General features: G+C 47.6%; 9 protein-coding genes across 9 annotated transcripts; 5 read left to right on the plus strand and 4 right to left on the minus strand.

Moving 5' to 3' along the window:
* Positions 1-1494: 1494 nt before the first annotated feature.
* L228DRAFT_246917 (reduced viability upon starvation protein) lies at positions 1495-3525 on the plus strand. The gene is made up of 6 exons (XM_018332517.1): positions 1495-1900; positions 2095-2145; positions 2217-2262; positions 2322-2395; positions 2473-2679; positions 2789-3525. The coding sequence occupies exons 1-6, from the start codon at positions 1888-1890 to the stop codon at positions 3181-3183; spliced, it is 786 nt and encodes a 261-aa protein (XP_018188143.1). The 5' UTR covers positions 1495-1887; the 3' UTR covers positions 3184-3525.
* L228DRAFT_129225 (hypothetical protein) lies at positions 3299-3741 on the plus strand. Its single transcript, XM_018329086.1, has one exon. The coding sequence runs from the start codon at positions 3413-3415 to the stop codon at positions 3632-3634; it is 222 nt and encodes a 73-aa protein (XP_018188144.1). The 5' UTR covers positions 3299-3412; the 3' UTR covers positions 3635-3741.
* Positions 3742-4400: 659 nt separating this feature from the next.
* L228DRAFT_129305 (glycosyltransferase family 22 protein) lies at positions 4401-6905 on the minus strand. Its single transcript, XM_018329088.1, has 4 exons — positions 6661-6905; positions 6096-6478; positions 5901-6028; positions 4401-5839 (listed from the first exon to the last, which is right to left on the minus strand). The coding sequence occupies exons 1-4, from the start codon at positions 6767-6769 to the stop codon at positions 4681-4683; spliced, it is 1779 nt and encodes a 592-aa protein (XP_018188145.1). The 5' UTR covers positions 6770-6905; the 3' UTR covers positions 4401-4680.
* A 678-nt stretch (positions 6906-7583) lies between these two features.
* Positions 7584-8800, plus strand: L228DRAFT_276797 (E3 ubiquitin ligase complex SCF subunit sconC, variant; the record flags this gene model as incomplete). The annotated part of the gene is made up of 4 exons (XM_018335626.1): positions 7584-7995; positions 8142-8233; positions 8349-8519; positions 8627-8800. Exons 1-4 carry the CDS (start codon positions 7944-7946, stop codon positions 8798-8800), a joined length of 489 nt encoding a protein of 162 aa, XP_018188146.1. The 5' UTR covers positions 7584-7943.
* An 801-nt stretch (positions 8801-9601) lies between these two features.
* Positions 9602-11181, minus strand: L228DRAFT_210651 (4-aminobutyrate aminotransferase; the record flags this gene model as incomplete). The annotated part of the gene is made up of 2 exons (XM_018329861.1): positions 9602-9645; positions 9726-11181. The coding sequence occupies 2 exons, from the start codon at positions 11179-11181 to the stop codon at positions 9602-9604; spliced, it is 1500 nt and encodes a 499-aa protein (XP_018188147.1).
* A 2531-nt stretch (positions 11182-13712) lies between these two features.
* L228DRAFT_129406 (SET domain-containing protein) lies at positions 13713-16360 on the minus strand. Its single transcript, XM_018329089.1, has 2 exons — positions 15642-16360; positions 13713-15589 (listed from the first exon to the last, which is right to left on the minus strand). Exons 1-2 carry the CDS (start codon positions 16123-16125, stop codon positions 13923-13925), a joined length of 2151 nt encoding a protein of 716 aa, XP_018188148.1. The 5' UTR covers positions 16126-16360; the 3' UTR covers positions 13713-13922.
* A 2219-nt stretch (positions 16361-18579) lies between these two features.
* On the plus strand, positions 18580-19997 carry L228DRAFT_246926 (hypothetical protein). The gene is made up of 3 exons (XM_018332518.1): positions 18580-18983; positions 19147-19261; positions 19335-19997. The coding sequence occupies exons 1-3, from the start codon at positions 18945-18947 to the stop codon at positions 19985-19987; spliced, it is 807 nt and encodes a 268-aa protein (XP_018188149.1). The 5' UTR covers positions 18580-18944; the 3' UTR covers positions 19988-19997.
* Positions 19998-21362: 1365 nt separating this feature from the next.
* Positions 21363-23643, plus strand: L228DRAFT_267984 (hypothetical protein; the record flags this gene model as incomplete). Its single annotated transcript, XM_018335055.1, has 2 exons — positions 21363-22692; positions 22757-23643. 2 exons carry the CDS (start codon positions 21363-21365, stop codon positions 23641-23643), a joined length of 2217 nt encoding a protein of 738 aa, XP_018188150.1.
* A 580-nt stretch (positions 23644-24223) lies between these two features.
* L228DRAFT_129455 (putative transcriptional elongation protein Spt4) lies at positions 24224-25313 on the minus strand. Its single transcript, XM_018329091.1, has 4 exons — positions 25043-25313; positions 24779-24976; positions 24655-24707; positions 24224-24581 (listed from the first exon to the last, which is right to left on the minus strand). Exons 1-4 carry the CDS (start codon positions 25121-25123, stop codon positions 24548-24550), a joined length of 366 nt encoding a protein of 121 aa, XP_018188151.1. The 5' UTR covers positions 25124-25313; the 3' UTR covers positions 24224-24547.
* Between the last annotated feature and the right edge of the window lie 69 nt (positions 25314-25382).

Here is a 25382-nt window from a genome sequence, read left to right on the forward strand (position 1 = left end):
CAATGTCAAATACCTCGGCTATGCATCGTTTCCGAGATCTTCAACAGTTCCGAACTATTGGCAGGGACGTCACTGAAGCTTTCGACTTCCTGTGGTTTTTTGGTTGTCTTCTTTCGAGGCACATCCTCCAGCCTGATTTGATGTGCCACTCCAATTTCTTGCCACAGCAACCCCTGCTCTTTCATATGTCGCCATTCTGTACGATATATTTGGTGCGGCCTGAAAATGTTTTTTTTTTCTTAATTTTATTTTTTCTTACTTTTCCCCCTCACTTTTCTGTTTTATTGGTGGGCTTTTTCTTTTTCTCGGACGTGAGCAAGGCGTTTGTGGTGTTCTGATCGGAGACACTCGCAGCACAGGACACGATAAATGGAGGGTGGGTCCATTGTTGTCTTCGACTTCTGTCTCATACATTGTCATGATTTTTTTGAGTCGGCTTTCAAATGAATGAATGTTTTCATGTCATATCATTTGCTTGTCTGGACGTTATGGTGTTAATGGACATTACACTGGCGCCAGTATTATTGTTAAGTTGAAGTTTGGTTGCATGAAGCTGCAATTGAAAGGTACAAGGAGAAGGTTGTTCTCAGCAAGGAGTAATCCACGGCCCCTTTGAGATTGGGTTTGTCTCCCAGTAAGCTTGCAGCACCTCTAGTTGTGTTCTGGCAAGCATATCCCACTGATTTTTGCTCTGGGCGCTGCTTTGATGAGACACGTTAGTATCTATAGTGAGCAATTTATTTCTGTTCACTTCCTTACTAGCCATTCTGTTTAGTGTTGCTCGTATTTCTTGTGACGGCGTCCTTCATTTCCCAATCTCAACGGTCTCACTTGGCTACTTCAGCCTGTGGAAATTCCCCAAAATAATTGTTAATAAGAGGACGAAGCTGCGAAATATTGTTTCTAGGAGGGACATGTCCGGAGGATCTTGAGGGGAAATTCTTTCGGCAGTTTCCACTTGTACATAGAACAAGAGTCCTTCAAAAGGATCTCAAAACAAACCCTTTGATTTGGCAAGGTTCAACGGTGCGATATTTGAACCATATGATGTATATAGAAAAGGTCTAGGAATTTCAACTTAGTTTCACGTCTGGATTAGCGATTAATAATATGTATATAAAAAAATAAATAAAATAAAAAGAGAAATCTTTGTGAGATATAGTATACTGTGTTTATTCATAACTTCACTCTCCAGTCATAAGAGGCAGATACATTGCCATTTGCCATATGGTAGAAGTGGCCTCCAGTATCCATATATTTGAGGCTTCATACACAGCATGTCTCGGAGGCAATGGGAAACGGATGTGGTCAAGCCATTGGCAAGACAAATTAACAGTTATTGTATCAGTACAGGATTAATGTATAGTATCAAGCGATGAAAGAAGTAGTTGTACTTTATTTGCTTGTCAGCTCGTTTTAGCCGAACTCGGCATTTCTGGGCACCGACAGGCGAATTCCATGACGAACGTCGTGAACGGCAGAGGGGCTGAGCAACAGACAGACCGACTAGAAACTCCCACAGACACTACACATCTTACTTTCGCGTTTGCAAGAGATCTGCGAAGATTGTTACCTTCTGTGTCCTTTTTCATTGCGATATCTGACAACTAAGCTTTTGGTGTGCAATACCATCACCATCTCAAGTACCTGATCGCTCAGCACTGCCATTCTACAAACACCGGGCAGTCTTAGTGGAAAGAGATATCACCAAGGGCACCGGATCAAACAACTGAGCTAAGAACAAGGGATACCGTTCTCTCGTGTTATCGAAAGCTTTTTGAGCACGAGATCGTGGAAATTCTGTCTGAGAGAGAGGGAGAGCATTCGGCGTTTCAGATCGTTTGTTTGTTTAGGACATCACCCGATTGAACAGATTTAACAGACAAGATGTCTTGGTCAGGTAAGTACTTCAGCTCCTAATTCAAGTACTAGCAGCTTGTTATTTTGGTCCGTTGTCCAAAGATCTGGATCTCATTGAAGTCTCGGGCCGGGCCGCGCTTCAAGATCCACTTTGAGGGCTCAATGACTGCTTTGTCCCATAACACCTTTTCCCTGTTTGATCTTACATGTAATCTGATAATGGACGTCCAACAGGTTTCAAGAAAAATGTCAACCGTGCGACGACACAGGTTATGATGAAGACAGGTTCGTGGTTCGCTATTCGGCCGCTTGGAGGTCTGCTATTCGACAACTTATTGACTTCGACACCGCAACAGGCCACGTCGAGAAGACGAATGACCGAGACTACGAGGTTGAAGAAAGGTCTGTTGACCAAACGCGTCACCAAGACCGTACCTTAATATTGACATGGACCTCATTAGACGATACCGGACCCTCGAGTCAGCCGCGAATAGGTTACAGAAGGAAGCAAAAGGATATTTGGACTCGCTGCGAGGTACGCCCATGGCGCTTTCTATTCATCATGGCTTCCTTTGAAAAGCTTCATCAATCTGGTACTGACTGGCGAAACAGCCATGACCGCATCGCAAATGCGCATCGCCGAGACCATTGACGCCTTCTACGGCGACGCAGGCACCCGGGACGGCGTTAGCAGAAGCTACAAGCAAGCTGTGGAAGATCTTGACGCCGAGACCATCAAAGCTTTGGACGGACCCTACCGAGCTACTGTCTTGGAACCTATTTCCCGGTTCTGCGCTTACTTTCCCGATATCAACGAATGTAAGCTTTTCCCGTTTTTAGCCCCTTCATGCCCCCTCACATCGTCTTTGCACTCAAGACCAAGCCATTTCTCTTTTCGCCAAATTTTCTAACGCCAAGTGCCTCTCAGGTATAAAAAAGCGCCAGCACAAGCTCCTTGACTATGACGCGCTGCGCGCCAAAGTCAAGAAATTGACCGAAAAGCCCGACAAGGATGTGACCAAGCTGCCTCGAGTCGAAAAGGAAGCCGATATGGCCAAAGAAGCCTACCAGGTTCTCAACGACCAACTGTACTCGGAACTGCCACAGCTCATTGACCTGCGTGTCCCTTACTTTGACCCGTCGTTTGAAGCATTAGTCAAGATCCAGCTGCGGTTCTGCGCCGAGGCCTACTCTCGCATGGCTCAAGTTCAGCAATATTTGGACGCGGATACAAGAGATCAGTACGCTCAGGGCCAGCTGGATGCCCGTGTTGAGCAAGTGCTGCAGGAGATTCGGGATTTGAGTATTGCGGGGACTGTCTAATACCTTTTTTTCTTTTCTTGTTGATCAGCGATTGAGTTGCATTTTTCTTTCTTTTCCTAGTGTTTATTTTTCCTCTTCTAGTCTTTTTATTTTCCTCCCTCCTAATTTCTCCCATGTTAAAAATATACTCTTTCAGCTCTGTTGCCAAACGGTTCACTAGATTTGAGGACGTGCCTTTATTTTCCTTTTGTTGTTTTCTCCGGCCTGAAAAGGGAAAATACAAAACCCAATGGGACATTATCACAAGTATAGCCATCGAATCGTGTCCAAGCTCCAACTCATATCCAAATTCACGTTTACTCATGCATTCAGTAAACTTGTGGTCATCGCTTACATTCCGCCAATTTTTTTTTTTTTTTTTTTTTGGTTTTCATCAATTTGGATTCCACCAGTAGATTTTTTATTCGAGCCGTTGATTCAAATATGCGTCAACAAGGGCATATCCCAGTAATCTACCTATAATGCACTTTACGTAGTAAGCTACAATGCTACGTACTTGGTACTTTTTTTTCTATTGATCATCTTGCGTACTTGGTACGTCTACTATTTATCTTAGAGTGCAGCGGTACTCTGTATGTTTCAGTATGCACTATCCTCCTTTATGCTTTCTGCGTACGAGCATGTACGTATATATGTATATATATACCTTTTACATATGTGAGTCCTACCCTTGGGTAAGTTGTAAGGTATATACGAAAGGTAAACCTATAGGTAAGTTAAGGTATGTGTATGCCAGTATATGTTTGCTTGTATGTGTCTGCTTGTAAGCATGATGCATGATGCACGGTGCGTGGGGCGTGGGGCGTGGTGGATGGTGGGTGGTGCATGGCAAGGCTGGAAATGCCAACAAAGGAAGCAGCAGGACACAAGCAGGGGGGAAGGGCAGTTTGTGGTCCACAAACACATGAATTACCAGCAGAAAAAGTTTACCAAGCATATAATTATGTGTTCACTGTTTTGCTGCTGCGTTACATCACAGGCATTGCACGTTTGAGGAATGACATCTACAAAGAAGTTGGTACGAATGAATATTGAATGTGAATGTGAAGATATGAGGATATGAGGATACGAAGATATGAATAAAAATGTATTAAAAGGAATTAAAATGAGTTGAATAGATACGAATATACGCCTTCCGCTATGCAGAACTAAAATACTGCGACCAAGGTACTAAGTTATATCAAGGGGGTATGGCGCCATGATGCTATTCATGGTAGAACTAGCTGGAAACTTTGGAGAAAGAAAAGAAAAAGGGAGGGAAAAAGAAGAAGAAGGGGAGAAGGAGAAGAGAGACAGTGCTGCAGGTATATAAATATGAACCGCCCAAAATGTCGTAGGGGAGGAGAAAAGTTTAGAAAAATTAGGAAGAAATGTAAATTAAAAGAACGGTAGGTGAGAAAAAAAAAAAGAGACAAAAAAGAGATGGCATAAAAGAAATGACAAACGGCTATGCAATTTGCTGGAATAAGACATTTGCTAGATTAATACTATAGAATATTATATCGGGTGGCACTCGCGCGTGACGCGCCACGCGGCAAGACCCCGACGGCCCACGACACGGCGGAGCGTAGGCCAGATTCCGTCGCTGGCGAAATCGAGATCGTCTAGATTGAGGTGGTTCCTGTAGAGCCACACGCGGGTGAGACGGAAATGGTCTGCTTGCGGCGAGGAGGATGATGAAGACGAAGAATCGGTGTCCTTGTCGTCTGAGGAGGATAATGTGGGTGGCTGCGCAGAGTAGTAGCCGTTTGTGTTGAGGAAACGGACTGTGATCTCAACCGGATCGGAAGATGACGATGGAGATGATGATGCTGATGAGGAAGACGGTGGTAAGGCCGACTGCGGGGATAAAGTATTTGATAACGAATACTGATCGAGAAAGGTTGCGCTGAATGGTGCAATGAGGTATGTTCCCGCGGAATCAGAGTGTAAGTGGCCATTAGAGACGTAAGCGGGAGATGAACGTGAAGATGAGTTTTGGTTCGCAAAGACAGAGTCACAGTCGCAGGGCGTTAGCTTGCTGAGTTCTGCAGCGAGAGCTTCTGGTGCTGCGCCCATCATGTCGCGCGTGGTAAGCTCGAAATTTTTGCCATTGAGTAACCAGAGTGGTGGGCTGTAGGTTTTCCACCACAATGCATTTGTGGCATCTGGTTGGTTTGCGAGGAAGAGTTGGGTCGGCACGATGCCGCCTTGATGGTAAGTTCCCATCAGGATGCCAAGAAAGGCATTGAAAGCAATCCAGCTTGTGATCCAAGCGCGCGGGTATCGGCGGGGTAATTGGACAGAGGAGAGGATCAAGGGAATGGCGGGAAGAAGGAAGCGGGCTTCTTGATGCTGGAATAGGGAGAGAACGAGGATGCCAGATACGGCAGATGCGAGACGGAGAGTAGGGATTGGCGAGAGCAGCAGGAGGAATGCCGGCCCGAGAAGCTGAGGTAGGTTCGCCAGAACATGCTGGTAGTAGGGGTGAAGACCGTGTTCGGCGAGATTGGAGGGGTCAAAGTTGTAGCGTAGGTTGTTCCAGGGAGTGATTACTGGATTGCGGAAGAGTGTCGACAGCGTGACTGCGGATTCGGTGTAGTAGACTGTATCGGTGATGATGGCTAGGCCAGTGGTTGCTATTCCAAAAAAGAGTATCGCAAAGAGCGAAAAGGGCCTGGGGAGAGATTGGTCAGCATGAGGGCAGGGAAAACGAGGTATATTCCAGATTGACTGACTGTCGCATAAAGTGGGGCAATAGACGCAACCCCGGTATTAGGAGATAGGCGGGAAATGTGATGCGATTAAAGACGCCGAGAGGAATCAATACCCCAAGCAAGCTAGACGCAAATATTGACGAGCGATGCTGGAATTGGACCTGATTAGTGAGGGAAGAAGAGCAAAAGTTTGTAAAATCTTGAAAGGAAATCTACCTTGTCGTCTACAATACGCTGGATAACTACCAGGCACCATGCCACAAGGAGTGTCTCGATCGAGTTGGAAAAGGTGTGCGTTTGGAAAGTCCAGGTGACGTAGGATGATGCAACGAGCAGGATGGCGGCGCGTCGCCGCCTCGGTGATGGGACAAGTTCATGGATGGCCCAGTCTTCTAGCACAAAGCTGAGTATAAACATGAGCACTCGCAGCGTCCAAAAGACGACCGACGGCGCGACTTCCTCCTGGCCGGTCCCAGGCCAGACGGAGCGCAGGAGGAGCATAGGCAGGCCGTAGACGGGCCATAGCGGGAAGATGCTGCGGACGGGATGCGCCGACGTAAATTCCCATGTTAGATGGACGGGGTAGGAAAAGACAGAGCCTAGAATTGAGCGGAATTATGTTCAGCCTTGCGCTCACCGGTTGTTTATTTTCCGTCTCCAGGGACGAGGTGGATCTCCGGCCGAGAAAGGACAGCTCGCGAATGGGGCAGCCAAGCCACCAACAGCCGGGGCTTTGGGGATCGCGTATGTCAGGTAAAATATAAAAAAGCCCTTCACTCACCAGCAATGACTTCAGGACCTTGGAAATTCTCATCAGGGTGGAGATAACTGGGCTGCAGCGCAAAATAGAGCCGCACCAGAATCAGTAGCAGGTAAAGGCGCCGATGCATGCTTGCGGCGACGGACGCGAAATATTCAATTCCTCAATGCTATCGACTTCCGTTGCTTAAGGCTCATACGCGTGAAATAGACGGTAGAGACATTGACATGTCGCAGGTTGCATGCTGGTTGAAGCAACTGCTTCAATGAATTTTGCAGGTTGTCGAAAGAGAAAAGAAATAGAAAAGGAAGCCCGCCAGAAGATCGGTCAGGGTCGAGGCCTTGTCTTTAATCAAGAAGAAGACTGTCCGAGCACCGCAGCTAAGATAGAATCGTGTTGGGATCAGGATGGGAAAGGAAATGGAGGAGCCGGAAGAGGCATTAAACTTGGACTCTGTGCTCTGCGTCCAGGATCCCGCTTGGAATGAGTACCTGAACCAGGATTATCTGGGCCAGCCGGAGCCAGTGCCATGTCATGACCGTCACCCTACGCCTAAACCTGATAGCCCAGTATCAGAAAATTTATTCCCTGCATTTTAATTATAAATAAGCGGACCGTCTCCTTAAAACTCAAATACCAGCGTAATTATAATTTTTGTCGCTGTATCATCAGTCCACTTCTCCTGATATTTTCTTGCTCTTTATCCCCCTACTCTAACCTTGGTCATGGTCTCTGTTTTGTCTCGTCGTTTCTCCTTCCGTCTTTCCTTCCCAATTCGGCAACCCATTGCCCCGATTGAGACAGCTCAGGAATTTCAGGCTAAACCACAACCGGTCAGCCCTGTCCATGGCTTATATAATCACACTCTCACAGCTCCTTTCCACAAACAGTTAGACTGCCTTGGTGGTAGGACATGAGGTCACACCCATTTATGCTATCGAGTTATGCAGAATTTATGCAAAGGGATCCGAACTAGACCCCTCCTGGCCCAAAAGACCCCCCCCCGAATGTGGCTGCTGCTGTTGCCTCAATGAGCACGGGGAAGTTCATTGAAACTGAATGAGATTGACTGTCTGATCGATTGTCCCCGTAGATTTCTTTATTCCACCGACATTTCTTCTTTCTTCTCAGTCTCATCCTCCTTTATCTATACAACTCTACACTGTTTCTCAAATCAAAACGCAGTGCTTGAAACTCCCTTGAATCTTACCGACCTTCGCCAATACTTCTTCGTACCCTCATCATCTTTAAGCTCGGTGTTTCGGAACGAACGCCTGTCACACAATCATCAACCACCATCCAACATGTCGAACACCATCATTCTCACCAGCTCCGACAATGTCGAGATTCCTGTCGGTAAGATGTCTCCTTTCATGTGGTTGGGGTTATGGCTTGCCTGTGCTCTTGATCTCAGCTTTGGAGAGCGTTAGAGCTGGTCAATCCAAAGGTGTAGTGCGTCGTAAGAGTTTCCTTTTACTAACATGATAACTTGTCTTATACAGATCGCGAAGTCGCTGAGCGATCCATTCTGATCAAGAACATGCTCGAGGATGTTGGCGATGCCGCTGCCAACGAGCCCATTCCGATTCCTAACGTACGGTCCTTTTCTCCCTTTCACCCTCCTCCAGTGCACCGCGGTCACGCGAGAGATAGAATGACGGAATCATAGCCGGCCCAGGATTGACTTACGGCTAATCTCCCCTATTCAGGTCAACGAGGCCGTGCTGAAAAAGGTCATCGAATGGTGTGTTCACCACAAGGGTGATCCGCCGGCAGCTGCCGATGATGAGACCGAGTCTCGCAAACGAACGACTGAGATCGACGAGTGGGACCAGAAGTTTATGCAAGTAGACCAGGAAATGCTTTTTGAGATCATCCTCGTGAGTAAATTTCAAAGAACATTTACGCCGGCTTGACTTTCTCAAAGCCAAGCTGGATGTGCTAGTATATTTCCCTTTATCAACAGATTTATCTAACACGTGTCCAGGCTGCCAACTACCTAGACATCAAGGCTCTGCTTGACGTGGGCTGCAAGACCGTTGCCAACATGATCAAGGGCAAGTCACCCGAGGAGATCCGTAAGACCTTCAACATTACCAACGACTTTACGCCTGAGGAGGAGGAACAGATCCGCCGCGAGAACGAATGGGCCGAAGAGTAAGTTTATGCATCTGCTTCCGATTCCTCTTCTTTTTTTCCCCCCTACGCTAGTTCTACTCCTCCTTCTTCACTAGTCTTCCATTGCTTCTACGATATATCCGTTCATTCTCTAGCTATGACTAACAAACTCTTCACAGTCGCTAAATTATCCACGCTCAATCCAATGCCCCATATTCCACGATCCTCTTGTGTTCTTTTTATATTTGCAAAGCAAACCCTACTGTTTCTGCTACTGCGCGGTTATTTGTCATTTTTTTTTACCCACAAATCCTAGTCTGATACATTGGCGTCCAATCAGACCAAATCCAATCAAACAAGGAGTTAGGAATACGAAAGTCAGATTAGATGACTCCTGGAAGTCCTACGGAAATTCAATTCGATCAAAAATAAGTCACTTTTGTGATCTCTTGGGGTTTTTTTTGTAATGCCTCAGACTAGCCAACCTCCGCTGGATCCGACCAGGAGGGTAGTTTGACGTCTAATTCCGCGAGAAAGCACAAAATCTCCTTTGCAGAGACCCTGAATTGTTCTTTTCACGCTATGGCTGTTCAAAAGATTTGGTTTAAAGATGTAAAAGCAATCCTAATTGCTAAGCTATGCCTACCGGATGACTAAGCGCAGTGCCTTTCGTTGGAGGTGTAGAGAGCTGTCGAAGAAAAAAAAAACCTGATCATCTGGCTTTTATGTAGCAATATCGTGCAAAGTACAAAAGAAAATGCAAAGTAGCATTGCAGCGTAAAAAGCAAAAATAACAAAATTTCCGACCTATACTTTGGGTTCGTGACTCATCATTACTTTGCACTCATGATTTGATGAGCTTCTCGACAACGTCCAAAAGGATATCAGCTAAGCAACACGAGTTAGCACACGATGACTACAGGGAATTGCAAGCTAAATCGGCGGCGGAAAAAAAAAAAAAAACATACCATGGTGCTGCTGGAAGATGAGCATGGGTCGTAGACGGACCGCAGTCTCACCGCTTCCACCAATGTTTACTCCATAAGATTTGGCATTCTTCAAGAAGGCGTCACGTTGGGGGGAGTCAAACGCAATGAAAGTGCCCTGGCCCTTTCCGCGCAAGTTTTGAATCTGGTCGGGATACTGGCCCGCAAGGCGCTCAAGGCCGGCATAGAGATAATCACCGACCTGGGCAGTGTGGTTCACGAGATCGAGGCGCTCGATTTCTTTGATGATGGCGCGGAACAGGATTGCGCGGGCCGGATCACCCATCCATGTGTTGAACTGTCTGTATGGCTTGTTGGGCCGCAGCTCGGGGTTCCCATAGTAGTAGCCTGCCGTTTGGGCCTTTTTGGAGAAAGTCACCATGTCAGGCGGCGAAGGGAGGTCCCAGTGTTCATGCGCCCAGAATTTGCCCGTTGCACCAACACCAGTCTGCACTTCGTCTACAATGAATAGGATATTATGCTTCTTGGTGAGTTCCCGCAGGCCCCGGAAGAAGGCAGGCGAAGCATGGTTATCACCACCTTCGGACTGGATGGGCTCAACGACGACAGCGGCCGGGGGCTGAGGCCATTCTTTGATCAGCCGCTCGGTTTCTTCGAGACAGCGAGCTTCTTCTTTGGCGTTCTCCTCGGCGTGTTCCTCCAGAGGGTATTTGAGAGCAGGAAAAGAAGCCTGGGGCCAATTGAACGCGGGGATATCGAGTTTGTGGATGGGCTTGCTGCGAGTAGTACTCAAACTGCCAAAAAGCCGGCCGTGGAAGGCCTTCTTAAAAGAGAGAATGGAGAGTTGAGGAGCACCGGGGGATTGATTGTTCATGACTGAGGTAGTTTCTTCATTGGTGAAATCAACGTCCGGCCCGCCACGTTCTTGCCGACGCTTCCACATGAAAGCGGCCTTGTAGGCAGTTTCGTTTGCGTCTGAACCAGCCATGGCGGTAAAGACCTGGTTCAAACCTTTGGGAGCAACTGTCAGAATACCAGTCTCAAGGATTGATGCCCAGTCGTCAGAGGGGAAGTTGCCGAGAGCGGGCCGGTTTATGAGAGCAGTGACCATTTCAGGCGAGCGAGCGGCCTCTGCCAGCGCAGGATTGTTATAGCCAACAGGGATAGAGGCAATTTGGGCATACACATCAAGGAAGGTATTGCCGTCAGGGTCCCGAATATAATTACCAACGGAGTCGGGGTATCTGGCAAGCAAGTTCAAGCTCCGAGTGTCAAAGACCTTGTCGAGCTGGGCAATGGCTTTCTTGCCTTCCGGGCCGGGAATAGCTGTCGACACGGTTGGACCCTCGGGCTCATCTGAGAAGAAGGGCTTCTCAGCGGCTGTGGCGAGTGTCCGACGGATATGTTGAGTAGCATGCGCTCGAGCAGACAGGGTAGCAGGGCGCACGAGGCGCGAGGTCCGGAAGAAAGCCGACATAGTATATGCGTGCTAACTGAGTTTCTGTTGTTCTCAAAGTACTCTGGAATGATTTCGGATTAGACTTTGCTCAAAAGGATCAGCTATGCTTGTTCAAAACATGCATCAAGCAGTTGTGGTAGGGAGTAGAAATGCATAATAAGCTCATCTTAATTTCCACAACGACAATGATGAAGCGTTGGATGGTTGGCGCAACCAACAGCCATTGGAGCTCTGACAAAGGATCCAAGCTATTCTCTGGGGCGTTGCAGTCCCCAGATGGGCCTTGAAGAAAGTCACGTACCTGTCGTGCGGCTTATGATCGACTTGATTCTACTCACAAATCGAGCCAGAAAGTCGTAAACAAGCTCTTTGGGCCAATTGAAGGTACACCTGGAAAGGGTCTGCAAAACAATAAGTGTGAGAAAGGTGAAAGGGGAAGAGAAATAATAGCAGGAAACACTTGTGAGTGACTGCGAGATAATCAACGTCTTTCCAAGATCATTCGTGGTGATGGCCCCTTACCCCTCGCAAGTTATCGAACCAAGTTATCAATGGTTGGTCGCAGAGGTACCCCGGGCCGGTGACATATTACGAATTGGCCAGTTAAGCAGCTTTACCGATGTTTGGGCGGAAAGTTGATGGAGATCAAGCGCCTTCAGGTGGAGAAGCTAAACCATTTCAGTGAAAGTCCAACCGAGAATTCCGCGACCAGCCGCCCTAGAGCGCCGATAACGTTAAAAGACGGGGGAGGATGGTGGATACCGGTAGTCCATTCCACTCCGGCTATCGAACCGTCTCCTTGCTGCCGCTGATTCAAAAGACATGCAGGTCTCGTGGCTGATATCATCAACATACTTTACTAAATTCAGTGCGAGGAAAAGCACCGATATCACGCAGAAGGGTAAAGCAGGAGAAAGTGGAAAGAAGTAGGCGAGGTAAAGGGGTACTTGCTCAACATTGCACAGAAATGAAGTCACGGATCTTTGAAGACTCTTAAAAATTCATTGTCCCATTTTACCGACTCCTTCCTGCTATGTACTGTCGTCAAACCGGACCATTCCCTTAATTGAGCATGTGCTCGAACGGCACGACGATATGATGATATAAAAGCAGACGTTCCACGATTGAACACAAAAATTATTAGATGAAAACTTTTCCAGACAATCCCAGGCCATCATGACCCGGGCTTTATGCACTGCCTTCAATTTAGCAGAAAAGGTCAACATAAAGGACTTTTAAACCGCTTTCGAAAGTAGAGATAGTAAAAAGAAACTCCCTTCCATTTGCCACCTGCAGCCGTATGGGGAATCTTAAAAGAGAAAACAGGAAAGAAGAGAAAGAAAAAGAAAAAGTGAAGAGCGAGGGCAATGACAGAGACGAAAGGTAAACATAAAAATGAATTGAATAAGCGGACTTTGATCGACTTCTCAAAATTATTGTGGCTGCCAAAAAACCAGTGGATTGGCTGGAAAAGCCTCCTTTCCATCGGGAGCACACGTCGATCAAAAACAATCGGAAAACTCAGCTAAGAACATGCGGTTTGCGAGACTGCAAGCGTCTGGTCAGCAAAAGCTGAGAGTGGGAAACAAAGACAAGCCACCATCCGGTTTCATAATGGAAGTCATGCGGTAGAACAGATTGGCGCTCGTAGATAGCTTTCCACAATTTGAGGTTGAGGGAGCAATCAGAACCACGGCCAACATAGAGAAGAAAAAAAAGCCGGGTCTTTCTTTTGATGGCATGCACTTGATCAAAAATATGCTATACGTCTCCTTGAAAACCGGCTGAGTCTTGTTGCGGTTGCTGACGAATATCGGGATGGTCCTTAGGCACCATTTCCAAACGACTTTCGCCATTTAGATCCGGAGAATCTAATTGATGAAACTCCTCCTTGCCGGAGTAACCGTTGATGTGAACATGATTTCCGTCGGGAGCCACTTCTTCGGATAATACAGGAGGAGGAGGTGGTGGTGGTGGAGGCGGTGGGATTGGCGGCAAACCCTGAGATAAAGGATCTGGCGTGGATGAAAAGTTGTCATTTTCTTCATCATCTGCGTCCCTCATTCCAACGTCCGCCGAACTAGTATAGGGGCCAGAAGCAATTGGAGGCGGCGAAGGTGGGGAAGTCGGTGAGTTCGATTTGAGCCGCTTCGATGCCCCGGTGATTTCATCGAAACCATCTGCTCCCTCTGCACTTTCCCTCTTCCTTTTCAAGCGGTCTGCATCAGGCGTCTCTTTCTCCAGCGGCGAAGACTTCTGTAAGCTGTCACCTTCATCATCAGAACCTCCAGAGATATGGACGTCGTCATGGTCGTGCTCGTCTTGTCCATTCGCCTCATTTTGCGGGCCGGTAGGTGATTTTGCACCTTCTGGTTTAGAGCTACGCGCCGCCTTCTTTTTCTCGTGTTCGCGCCTCTTTGCAACTGCCTTGTCAAAAAAGTCTTTAACAAATTTCTTCACCTGTCTCTCCTGCTTGGAGGAGATTTGAGTGGGATCTTCCACTCGCGCGTTCTTGAAATCGGAGTCTACCAGTTTCTTCGCAATCTACAAAAAAAAAAAAAAATTAATCACGGCACAATTGTTGTGTTGCACTTAACTCACCTCCTTTCCAAAGCGCTTCAGATCCTCCCTTGGAAGCTTCGACTTGAACTTGTCCATGACGTATTTAATATGAGGGAAAAGCTGTCATTATCAGCACACTGCACAAAGCCGACCGACTATATTTGAAGCAAAGAAAGGAACTCATGGGAAAGGGAATATCATACCGTATTTTCGTACACCTTTTTTCGCTTCTCTTCGTTATACGACCTCCATTTCTCTTTTGGCTTAGTCGGCGTCTTCTCCGGCCCTTTTGCCTGACTTTGAGGCTGTTGCTGCTGCGGCGTTGCCGAGGCAGGAGTCTTCTCCTTAGGAGTTGCCGATTTGGTGATGCTGTCAATAATTTCTTGAAGCTTCTTGTCGCTTGAAATGACCTTGGGTGGAGGCGGAGGTTGGGCGGCTGCCGTGGTGGGTCGGCTCCATGTGGTTTGGCCGCTGGCGCTGTAATAGTATGTGTTTCCATTAGAAACAGCAGAAAACCATCCTGGCGGAAGTGGATTGAAAGTGCGGCGTGGTGCCCGAGGGCCATTGTAAAAGTTCTTCCGTTGTTGGCCAGAGCCGCGAGGGTTGTTCCCAGCGGCCGGACCACGAGGCGCTTCAGGGGAGCGGGACCTCGACCGTGATTTCGATCGACTTTTCGAGCGTTCTCTGCGTTCTTCACGGACAGATTCTCGTCTATCAAAACGTTCCGGCCGACTTGGTGTTGCATTGCCGTTAGGGTCGCGCTTTTTCCGCGGAATGCGATATCCAACTTCGAGAGTGCTCCATTCCTTTAGGATCGCTGCTGCACCGGTCTCCACACGATCATCTCCGCATGTCAACAGACTGTCGACGGTTACATCAATCTTGGAGTCGCTGATCTTATTCCGAGTGAGGCGAGGAAATTTGTTGAGAATTTCTAAGATTTGCAAGACGACGTTGAAATCATCCTTCCAGGACGAAAGGGAAGAATTCAAAATCTGATAGCCGTGCATTTTGACGACTCGATTGATAACACGCTCCTCATTGCAGCGCTGTATACGGCCAAGCAACTTGACAGCAATCCATTTCTCCTTGCATTGGAGAAGGGTTGCCATCACTTTGGTGACGCCTTCCTCGTTCAATGCTCTAGGCTCAAGGTTATTGACATATTCTTCATCATCCTCCCCGGCCGCCTTTTTACGGCGGGGTCGACGTGCTACGGCGGTATCCCAACTGTCGTGGTCTTCGATGCCCAGGGCTTCAATGGTGTCAATGGACAGTTTGGTGGCCCGCTCGGTCTGCGTTTTCCCTCCTATGTAGCCCGTACAATTGGGCTCCCCACAGTAGCATGGTTGCGGATCGGCTCCGTAGCGGTCGACATTATAGTTAAAGACTAGCTCTTCTCCAGGTCTGATTACTCGCTTCGCGAATATTCCCATGCGCAACTTATCACCAACGACCCATTTATCCACGTAGCAATTCGGGTTACAGGAGTGATTGCAGAATCGGCCTAGATTTCCCTTTTTGGTGGCGTCGATAAACTCGCCCTTGCTGAGGGACATGAAGTAAAAATGCTTGATCCCCTCCTCGTCGTAATCTCGCATTCGCCGTCGGAATTGGACTTCATTTATGACCTCTCCAAGATACTCGAAAATGAATTGATGCGGCGTTAACTGCGACTCTGCACGAAGGCCATACCCTTTTTTCTCAGTTTGAATAACAGAAACGTTGGCATACTCCTTTCGCTGAAATCGCTGGTTTTGGCAGCCTGTTCCGCAGCCGCAGTCGGGAGCACACTCCATCTTTGTGGCGCGATTAATACAGTCGGAGTCTTCTCCGCAAGCCGCATTTGTACCGGATGATGAATCTGAACGGCTTAGTGACTTTATACCGTAAAGATCCTTAGATCAAGAACTTACTCCATTCCTCTGTACAGTCGCACTCCATAGAATGTTCAGTGGCCCCGAGGTATTTTGCTGAGTAGGTACAGTCTGCCATCAAGCTGAACGTTGCTGTAGCCTCAGTGGTCTTCTCCGGTAAATGGTCGAATAATTGTGCGGGCTGTGGGATGATCTTTTGTGAAGATGAGCGGGCAAGCTTTGGCGCCTGGCCTGGCTCCATTTTTACTGTAACATCGCCCGTAACCGTTTCCACCTTGTCGATATTTTCAGATGGTGATGAACTTGCGGAATCTTGGGTTTTGAGTTCGGTTTTCTCTGGCGACTTTGAACCGGACTTTCTGGGCGAGGCAGTTCCATTGGGAGTTGTGGACTCTCTTTTGATGCCAGCCCCTCTAATGGCGTCTGGCGCCTCATCTTCCTGGGAATCGCTTCCTTCGAGCTTCATTTCTCTTAGCCCGGACTCAACCACCTCTGGCTTCTTATCTCGACTCCGTCTCGACATTATGAGTGATCATACGGCTGCAGGCGCACTGGAGACGATGCGAAACGCTTTCACTGATGTAAGCGATGCAAGGACGGACCGGCTGTTCTACTTGAGCAATGCTCCGCCCTGACTGTGCAAGTTGAAAAGCGACTGCGCCGATACAGTGTCAATGAGAACGTTGGACTCGTCACTCTGGAAGAGTAAGCATGAACGAGCTGGGACCATACGTGTTGATAGATCAAATCACCAGGGGTGATGCTGCACTGGGAAGCAGCTAGGGATAGGAGGCAAAGTTGAGACCGAGAGAGAGGAAGGAAGAAAAAGGAAGAGGGAGAGAATAGATACGTCTCGACATGAGGTTGTTTCACATCGAGAAAGATATAGAAAGTGGTGAAGATCTGGGCACCAGGCTTTGAAAGGAATATTATCTTGAAGCGTATTATTCGAGCCCGGAGCGGCTAATGCCGCGAACCTGGTCGGCAATAGAATCAATTAAGACGGGAAGGAGCGGAGTACAATAATATTAAATCAACCTTCCATAATAGCAATTGTAACGATATTAGCCTCCCTATGATATCTCGTATTGTAATCGGGCACCATAAGTGAATCAACAGCGCAATGGAAAGTTGACAGTGAATATCAAACTCCGAGCGAATAATCAATTGGAGAACTTTGTCGTCACTTGCTCGGCGTTCGGTGACTCGTCGCGGCTGGGAAGCTGTCTCGCTAAAACACCAAACCATAGAAGCTGATGAAGTCAAAATGAATAACAGTGACTGCCGGCCCTGAAATATTCCCAGCCAAAGCGGACAAATAATGATAAACAGAAGGAAATATGTACCGGTCAGTATAGAATATTTAACCAGGCGAAAGTAAGCCATGCAAGAATAGAGGCAAAGAATTTTGAAAATACAAGGCGAATTAGAATTGAAGGATAAAAGTATTTACTTTCCTTTGACTCGGATTCTGCTGCTAGCACCTGTCGCTCGTGGGTGCCATTTCAAAATTTGCAGCATACTCATTTCTTTGACATTTGAATTTGAAAAATTGTCCTAAGTGAATAGCAGTTGGATATGGGTTCCCGAAACATGGCGACTGATCTGCTATTTCAGTATCTCCGTCGACCATGCAACAACGAACCAGTTTGATTTCTTTATTCTGCATATTGGATGTCGGAGCGCGGATAGTGAATTGACGAAGTCGAGACACATGGAGGCTTCTCACAACATATCTCTCAATGTGATTTGGCAGTTGCCTTTTGGGTGCGAATGCAATACATCAAGAGAGATAATAGTATTCTCCTTTCATGCGACGGGAGCCCGAATTAGCCACGACCAAAAGAAATTGGCATGACAGCCCCTGCAGGTTATTTCGTAGTCTAATAGGAGTGCAGTAAGGTACTCCCATATATACAGAGAATTCCGGGGATCAAAATGCAAAGAGAGGAGCAGTTCCTCTTTTCCAGGAAGTTCGATGGACTAACACCTGTTCAATTTGTTTTGTTGGCATATAATGCCATGGTTGAGAGAATTTAATTTAGCCCCTAAAGTGACAGAACACAGTCGAATGAATCGCAAGGGAATATGAAAATGCTCTCGGTACCTTTACATCTGCATAGCTCCAGAGAAAATTCGAGACGAGCCGTCATACTAATCGTTTCTCATCTGTACATTAATAAGACGAGACTCTCCAGAGATGGATTGAAGGCCAGGAGGCCATGATGGGAAGGAAGCGATAAGCCGCCAAACGGGGTGCCCCGAGCCCGCAGCGCAAGAGCGGGATTCAGGGAGCTTCAAATCGAGATCGCCTTCAACCCTTTTGGACGCGTTACTTGGTAACCTGGACGCTATATAGCGACTCTGAATGACGGCGATTGTCTCTCTTGGGTTGTCGGCTGGCGACCAGGCACAATCCGCCAGGAACGTTGATATCGATTGAAATGCGTTGGTTGTCATTTGACGCAGAACGCTATTGGAAACACGCAGAGACTTTTGGTGTGGCCAGGACACATGGTATGTTATGCAGCTTCCAACTGAAATGGAAATCGCTAGGCTGCATTCGATTGTTTCTGATGCCGAAATCAATAGGGGACCGGGCTTTTCCCCTTAACATTAAGCCACTTCCCTATAACTGTAGAAAACCGTCTCAGTTCTGAAAAGACAAAGGAACGAGTAGTTTGAGAAAAAAAAAAAATAGATGATGTTGCTCAGGTGATAGGGTATAAATAACATCTTCTCTATCAATGGCTTAATGCTCTTAATTAATATCATAATCCAATCCTTGAGTTGCTTGAAGAACTTCAATAAGGTTAGCGCTATGATTGTACGGAGTATATACCTTAACTACTGACCGACCTACCTAGGTATTGTGTATATTGCCCCCCATTATTTTATTGCTCGTTTTCCCGCCTCTCCATTTTCCCACGACGCTTCCTGGTATATATACCCCAATACTTTCCTGTTTTTATTTTAACAGAGCAAACAGCTTCTCTTTCGCTTGCCTTCCAGTTCGTTCATGGATGATACTCATCATAGCACTCATAAACGTCAGTGCTTGCATTCCAGGAAATACGCTATATTGACAAGCGATATCGCTTGTTTGCGATAATAATTCGCGTCTCCTGTTCCCCGCTGGTTGGCTGTCGCGAAACGGCCACCCTCGCATTCGAACCGCGCCTGGCTTGATCGATGTAAACAACAGCACATTTCAAGCTTAGCCAAGCTTATCTGGATCGCATTTTCGCAAATTGGTCACTCCTTTACTAATATATGTCACGCTTTTAAACTGTTCCAAGACATTTTGCACTCGACCCTAAGGCGCTTGAGACTTGGAATAACATGGCGTCTGGTGAAGCTAATTGGACCCAGCATGAAAAGGTAGGTTGCCCTTTCTTTTCAGAGTTCAGAGGCATGAGGTTGCAACAAAGCTTCTCTTCAATGCGCGATTAGGTGAAGGCCGATTGAATTGACGAAATGGTCTAAAGCTGGACATGATTCGCTGTACATACAGAATACATCTAAGCTGATGTTCGCATGATAGAAACGTCTGCTGGCGGAGATTATAAAGGCCTCATCAGTGGCCCCAGACTCACTGCTGTCTTTCATCAAAGAAAATGGGCTCAAGCCGGCATGGAATCAAGTTGCTCTGCCTGGAGGTATGCCATATTGCCAACTTGCCCTCATGAGCGCAAAGTGCTGTGCGAATGGCAACTGAAGATCAAATTATAGGTCGTTCTGTGGAGGATTGTCAGATAATCTTTCGCGAATTGTTGAAGCAGGAACATAGCACACCACTTGACAGTGCAACTCGATCGGTGGCCAAAAAACGAACCCTCTCGGTTGTCGAAGCTTCAACCCCAGCGGGGAGAGCGCTGCAACCGCGCCCTCCTCTCTCCACAGCATCCGAACCAGCCGCCAGAGTTGGAGCCACTAAAGCTTCTGAAGAAGGTCTCCCAAAGAGAAAACGTGGACGGCCGAGTAAGGCTGATATTCAGGCACGCGCTGAAGCGGCCGCGGCCCGAGGCGAGCCCTTGCCTCCGACTAAGACCTCAAAACCCAAGTCAACGCCTTCAACCCCGAGTGCTACACCTGGAAAGAGGAAGCGTGGGCGACCCAGTAAGGCTGATGTTCTGGCAAAGCAACTGCTGCTTGAATCTGCCGCTGCAGCAGAAAATGCCGAACAAGAAGAGGAGCATTTGGCCAGCAAGGGAAGTCAGAATCGCAAAGGCTATGACGATGCGCAAAGAAAGGACGAGCCAGGTGAAGAGGATCCTGATCGCGCCGGCTCTGAAGAATTAGATGACGAGCAACAATATCCTGAAACCCCTGAAGATCACCAATTTGACCCAGATCTCTCCGTGAACAGTGAGGAACTCCACTGATGATTAGCCATAGTCGCTATCGCTGCTCTTGAAAACACAAAATTCTTTGGTAGATCATGAGCTTCGAATCAGTCATTGTCAAAGTGCTGAAGTCATTGTTCCGTCCAGCATTCTGTTGAGCGGTCGCAGGAAAATTGTTCGCAATTGGCGCATCTGGTGACACTTCTGTTGTGATGTTGGATCAGCGACACACCTCCCCATTGTATTTAAAGCTCTGTTAGCGGTCACTGAGTTTACTAGTCTTTGTTATCCTGGCTTTTCACGGCGCATGATGAGGCATGCACGCTTCTTCGCAGAGCCTGACTGTTGCTCTGACTCTTTGTACCCGCATGTTCCCATTGAGACGACTGGAAAAGCCTTGTATCATATCTATTTTGCATCGCGCACGTGTGTGACAGCAACGATATCTTTATATGCCCATTCAAGCACTTGAAGCTCTATTTGTTGACTCCCTCTGTCAATCTGTGGCCTTCTATTGTGTTATAAGATTTATAATCTGTGAGACATGAATGGGAGGGTCATACTTTCACGATCAGATTGAATCAATTTGGGAGTGTCAACGTGGTAGGTTGCCAAGTGCTTCTTAGAGGTTATTGTTGTCTTACAGGATTGGTAGGGCGCCTGTCACCCAGGCACCTAAGTTTAGCTATAGCTCGTGGCTAAGGAGTTTACCGATTATAGCGATTGGATGGGCATGAAATTCCGACCGGAAAGACCCTGACTTTTAACTCCGAACCGAACCGAGAGGGAGCCTCAGTAACTAATCGCTGCTATTTTGTTGTTGCTTGCCCTTTTATCGGATTCCATGCAAATTCAAACGAAATCTCTTTTTTCTTCAATAAATCTCGCAGATATTTGCTCTTCAAGATCTCATCCAAGACAGACTTATAGAATCCGAGATAGCTGGTTTAGCCTACTTCCATAGTAACACGCAATTCAAGACTCGTTCCTGGGCCGCGTCACTATCATATCATAGCCACACTTCGCCCGCCTTGTCGGCATTAATCCTGTTCCAAACAACAACCCTCGATGCGAGCTTCGATCCATATCATCTGCTAGTCATATCAGCCATGCAATTGGGATAAGCTGCTTCTCTGTTCGATAGGCAAGGCAGGAACTGTCACCACGGCTCTTTCTGCTGACCTTTCTTCCATAACGATTAGAACTTCATTTTATATGGAGTGAATCCATTTATATCTGTGGATTGCACATCTGCGGGCCAATTATCGCACGGAAAAGTGTCTGGATACTTGCCGCACTTACAGCATTGCGGGATTCTGTTCCAGAGGGATTCATGGATTCGGAGCCTCAAGACGCACTCTGGCGCCTCATCGAACGACGTTCAATCTAGAAGCCAGAGCTTTGAAGAACCACGATGCACTTTCCCAAGCTCACGCCTCTGCAGTCCCGATTTGCGGCTTCGCTTACCGCATCTTTAATACTCGTTATACTGTACCTTTCAATAACACATCCGCAATTTGCGTATGCCTCCGACGCCGACTCAGTAGCACATATCGACCACAACCATCCGTTATCATTCGAACTGAACCCGGAAGAGGACGTGGTCGGCTTTATATTAGACGAAAATGCCAGCGAAGACGAAGTTTACGAGGAAACGGGGAGATACGAGGCTGAATTTGCGGGGCTTAGTCGCGGAATTGATGGACGAGCGCCCCCGGGAGTCACTGCGCTATCGAATAATGATCCAAAGAACTTGGATATCTCCCAAGGAAAGTCTCAATCTTACGTTTTTCCAAGTTCTGCGCTCTGGGGCTCTTATGCTCCGACTTCAACCGGGTTGCCTTCTCCGGTCAAGGCAAGATGGCTGGATACTGCAGATGGAAAGGATCTGCTGAATCTTGAAGAAGATCTTGAGTCGGATATGGCATGGAATATTCGCTGGGGAGGCAACGGACCTTTGGACAAGCGTCAAGATGAAGATGGGAATAGCAGTAATAGTTCACGGACGGTATATATCACCTTGAACGCGTGCTTGCAACCATCGGCGACAGATTCCCGCAATTACGATCCACCCCCGCAACTGCAACTCTTTGCTACAAATACCTCGGCAAATGAGCATCCGGGCCCCAAGGTGACTACGGATAACAATCAGATCAACGCTACAGCATATGGTGGCTTTGCCGAGATCACATTTAATGCTACTAGTGATGTATACATATCGGTGGTTGCACCTACAAATTCGTCATATTCGGGCATCTGGAATTATGACGTTGCGGTATCCATTGACGCTCCATATCATAGTGTTGAGCTCTGGAGACCGAACCTACATCTTGTGGATAGCGACACGTACTCTGCCCTCCTCATCACTGACAATCTCACGGAGACAGCTTCAGACTCTCCAATCTTCCAAGCGTGGAACAGAACCGCGCCACCGTTCGTCATGTTCGCGAACAATGTCAACGAAACAAAGATACGCGGTCTTGAACACTCATATTGTGGATTGAAGCATAACGCCGAAATTGCTGGCATCGATGACGGTCAAGGGGCCGACATGGTGACTTCAGGAATGACATTGCGAGGATTAGGCAATAAGCCTAAGGAGCAGTTTTATATCCAGGGACTGAAAGGACACTCGACATATCACGGAATTCTTGCAATGCAAGGAAATTCTACCAAGGAAGGTGCCGGAGTTGTCGGAGGAGGTGGGAAAGTTTGGCAGACAATGAACTTCACCACCATGACTGGTATTGTCAAATCACAAAAGTCCCCAAACCTTGAAAAGTCACTAACTCAATGCTCTTCCACCAGATGGCAATTGCCAAGTCATTTTCAACTTATCATTCTGCAGCGAAGTTGCCTATGCCGTCCCCTCCAATCCTAAAACATACCCCAATATCGGTGTCCTCACCGAACTCTACGACACCCACGCCGCCAGTCTGTTCAAAAACTTCTCTTACTCTCTTCAGCAGACGCCCTGCAATACCACTAGTTCCGCGCAATACTCTCTTGCCCGCGATTGTGACGACTGCAGCAGGGACTACAAAACGTGGCTTTGCGCAGTGACCATTCCCCGCTGCGCCGACTTCTCATCTGACCTTCCTTTCCTTCAACCGCGCAACGTCGCCCAGCGATTCATTAATGGAACTTCTCTCAGCCCCTCCCAACGAATTTCCAATGCATCCTCGCCATCATCATATCTCTCCGCAATAGCCTCATCTTCAGCAACTGCCATACCCGGCTCCGCCTTGCCTTCAGGTTCCTCCCTTCTTTCGTTACCTTCGTCATCCCCTGTATCTGTCCCGCCATCCACCCTGCCCGGCACCAGCAACAGCCCATTCGGATATGACTGGTATGCCGCTGTCCGCGCGGCTCTCTACTCTGTTGCGTCGAATTCCTCGCGCAATCCGCTTATTGACGAAATGATCCAGCCCGGGCCGTACAAGGAGATTCTCCCCTGCGAGGACCTGTGCTACTCGATTGTTCAAAGTTGCCCGGCTAGCTTAGGTTTCGGGTGTCCTTTGCGCAAGAAGGGGCTGGAAGTAAGCTACGGCATGCGAAATGACAGAGGGGTAATCACGTGCAGTTATTTGGGCGCTGCATATTATTTGAATGCTGCCGAGGCAAGATTTGGTAGTGTGAGAAATGTTGTTGGCATAGCACTCATTGTGATGGTCTTTATGGGTATATGGGGATAATGGGGCCGGCAATACTTTAGATTTGCGATTGTGTTGCGAGGCTCCGATCGTGGATTCTTTCGGCTTATCCTTTTGCCAGATTGAAGGAAATGCCGGCTGTTCTCGGCGACCGGATTCAGCTCGGAGAAATACCTCAAAGTCCAGACATTCTCAATGACGTGATGGGACTTATGAGCGGGCAGCGTCCCATGAAAACCGTAACAATGATAAGACACTCGGCGCAAGAAAGAGCGAGCGGAATTCGTGTTCTTGTGCATGGTTCTGAAGAACAGACAACCAGCATTTAGGTTTCGCAGGGTAATGGTTCGATATGGTACATGATAGACTTGTGCAGAACCATCTTCTGGAGTTGTTGCGGCATTGGGCTTTAAATGCGTTTTCTTTTTCTCTTGCACCTTAGAAGCCTATACTATCTATCTAATACTTTTCCCTTTCCCGCTTGCTACGACACCCATATATAGTCAAGCATTATATGATTTATCCATTATCGACGAAAAAATATTACGCCACCATATCATGGATCCTCAACTTTTGGAGAGCATTTATCCTTTGATCCTCGTTTCTAATAGTGCTGACCAAAGTCGCGGCATGTTGTGAAGAGATGCTTGAAAGACATCAACCCAAGACGAGAGCAGGCGTCACCTTGAGCAGAAATATCCCGCTGTCTCTCGACAATGTTGCATCGCATTATTTTGTAGATTCGCTTAGCAAGTGCGGAGCACCATCCCAATGCATATTCGAAGAGAACGACATGAGAACATAAGATCATGATGAAGGGAGAGGACTTCTCGGAATGAAAAACCAACCCCTCGATAAACTTGATGTCGTCATTGAAAAGCACCTTATGCGCCTAGCCTAACTCCATTTGTGTCGCCGAAATAGTAAAGGTATTATCGAACTTCTCCTATTGGTCGTCGTTCGAGGCGCTGCCATCACGACTGTCGGAAAGCAACAGGATCAGCAAATGCGAGAGTGAGTCAACTAAGGAAAATAAATATGTATCACACTCACGGAATATATTTCACGCCGGATTCCTCAGCATTTTGAATGATGTCCTCGGGCAGCTTTCGAGGAGTTAGCGACATGTTTTCCAGCTGCTAGGGCTTTCAGCACACAGGCGAGCCGTGACACTCACCTGCCCAATGACCTTGACGGCATAAACACCAGGAACGTAACCGTCCAGCCGCTGCCAGCGGGCTACCCAGGATGAAGCGGGATCGGCAAGGGTGATCAAGCCATCATAGACTTGCGATGTGCATTCTTGAATTGCGTCTGCAGACCCGGCAAGGTGTAGGAACTCTTCGCAGTTGGGGCAGCCTTCGCGCATAAACCTCTAGGTTTCAAAAGTGAGTCAGCGAGGTTGCAATGGGTATTTCAGAGTGTTGCGGAGAATACGTACGCTTTGGAGCTGGACGATTGAGCACACCATGCAGGCGCGGAGGCCTCGCTGTTGCCCCGGGGTGACAAAGTTGGATGACATTGGGTGCCTGTTAATACTAAGCAAAAGGAGTCGTTGTCAATCGAGCTATTCGTATTAGAGTACCTTGAGCGTAGAGACCCCGCTCATCAAAGACACTCCGGTTCTCTTGCCTCGCTCTGAAGACCAGAGTCAACCAGAAAGTTTCTGCGGGAATCTAGACAAGCTCTCTCAAGGAAAGGATGTCAAACAGCCACAGGGTTGCCGAGTTGTCTGCTGTCGTCAAACGTGTCCAGGATCATCTTGTCTTAACTGATGAGAT

Source organism: Xylona heveae (genome assembly GCF_001619985.1).
Source record: "Xylona heveae TC161 unplaced genomic scaffold L228scaffold_5, whole genome shotgun sequence".
Taxonomy (NCBI): Eukaryota; Fungi; Ascomycota; class Xylonomycetes; order Xylonales; family Xylonaceae; genus Xylona; species Xylona heveae.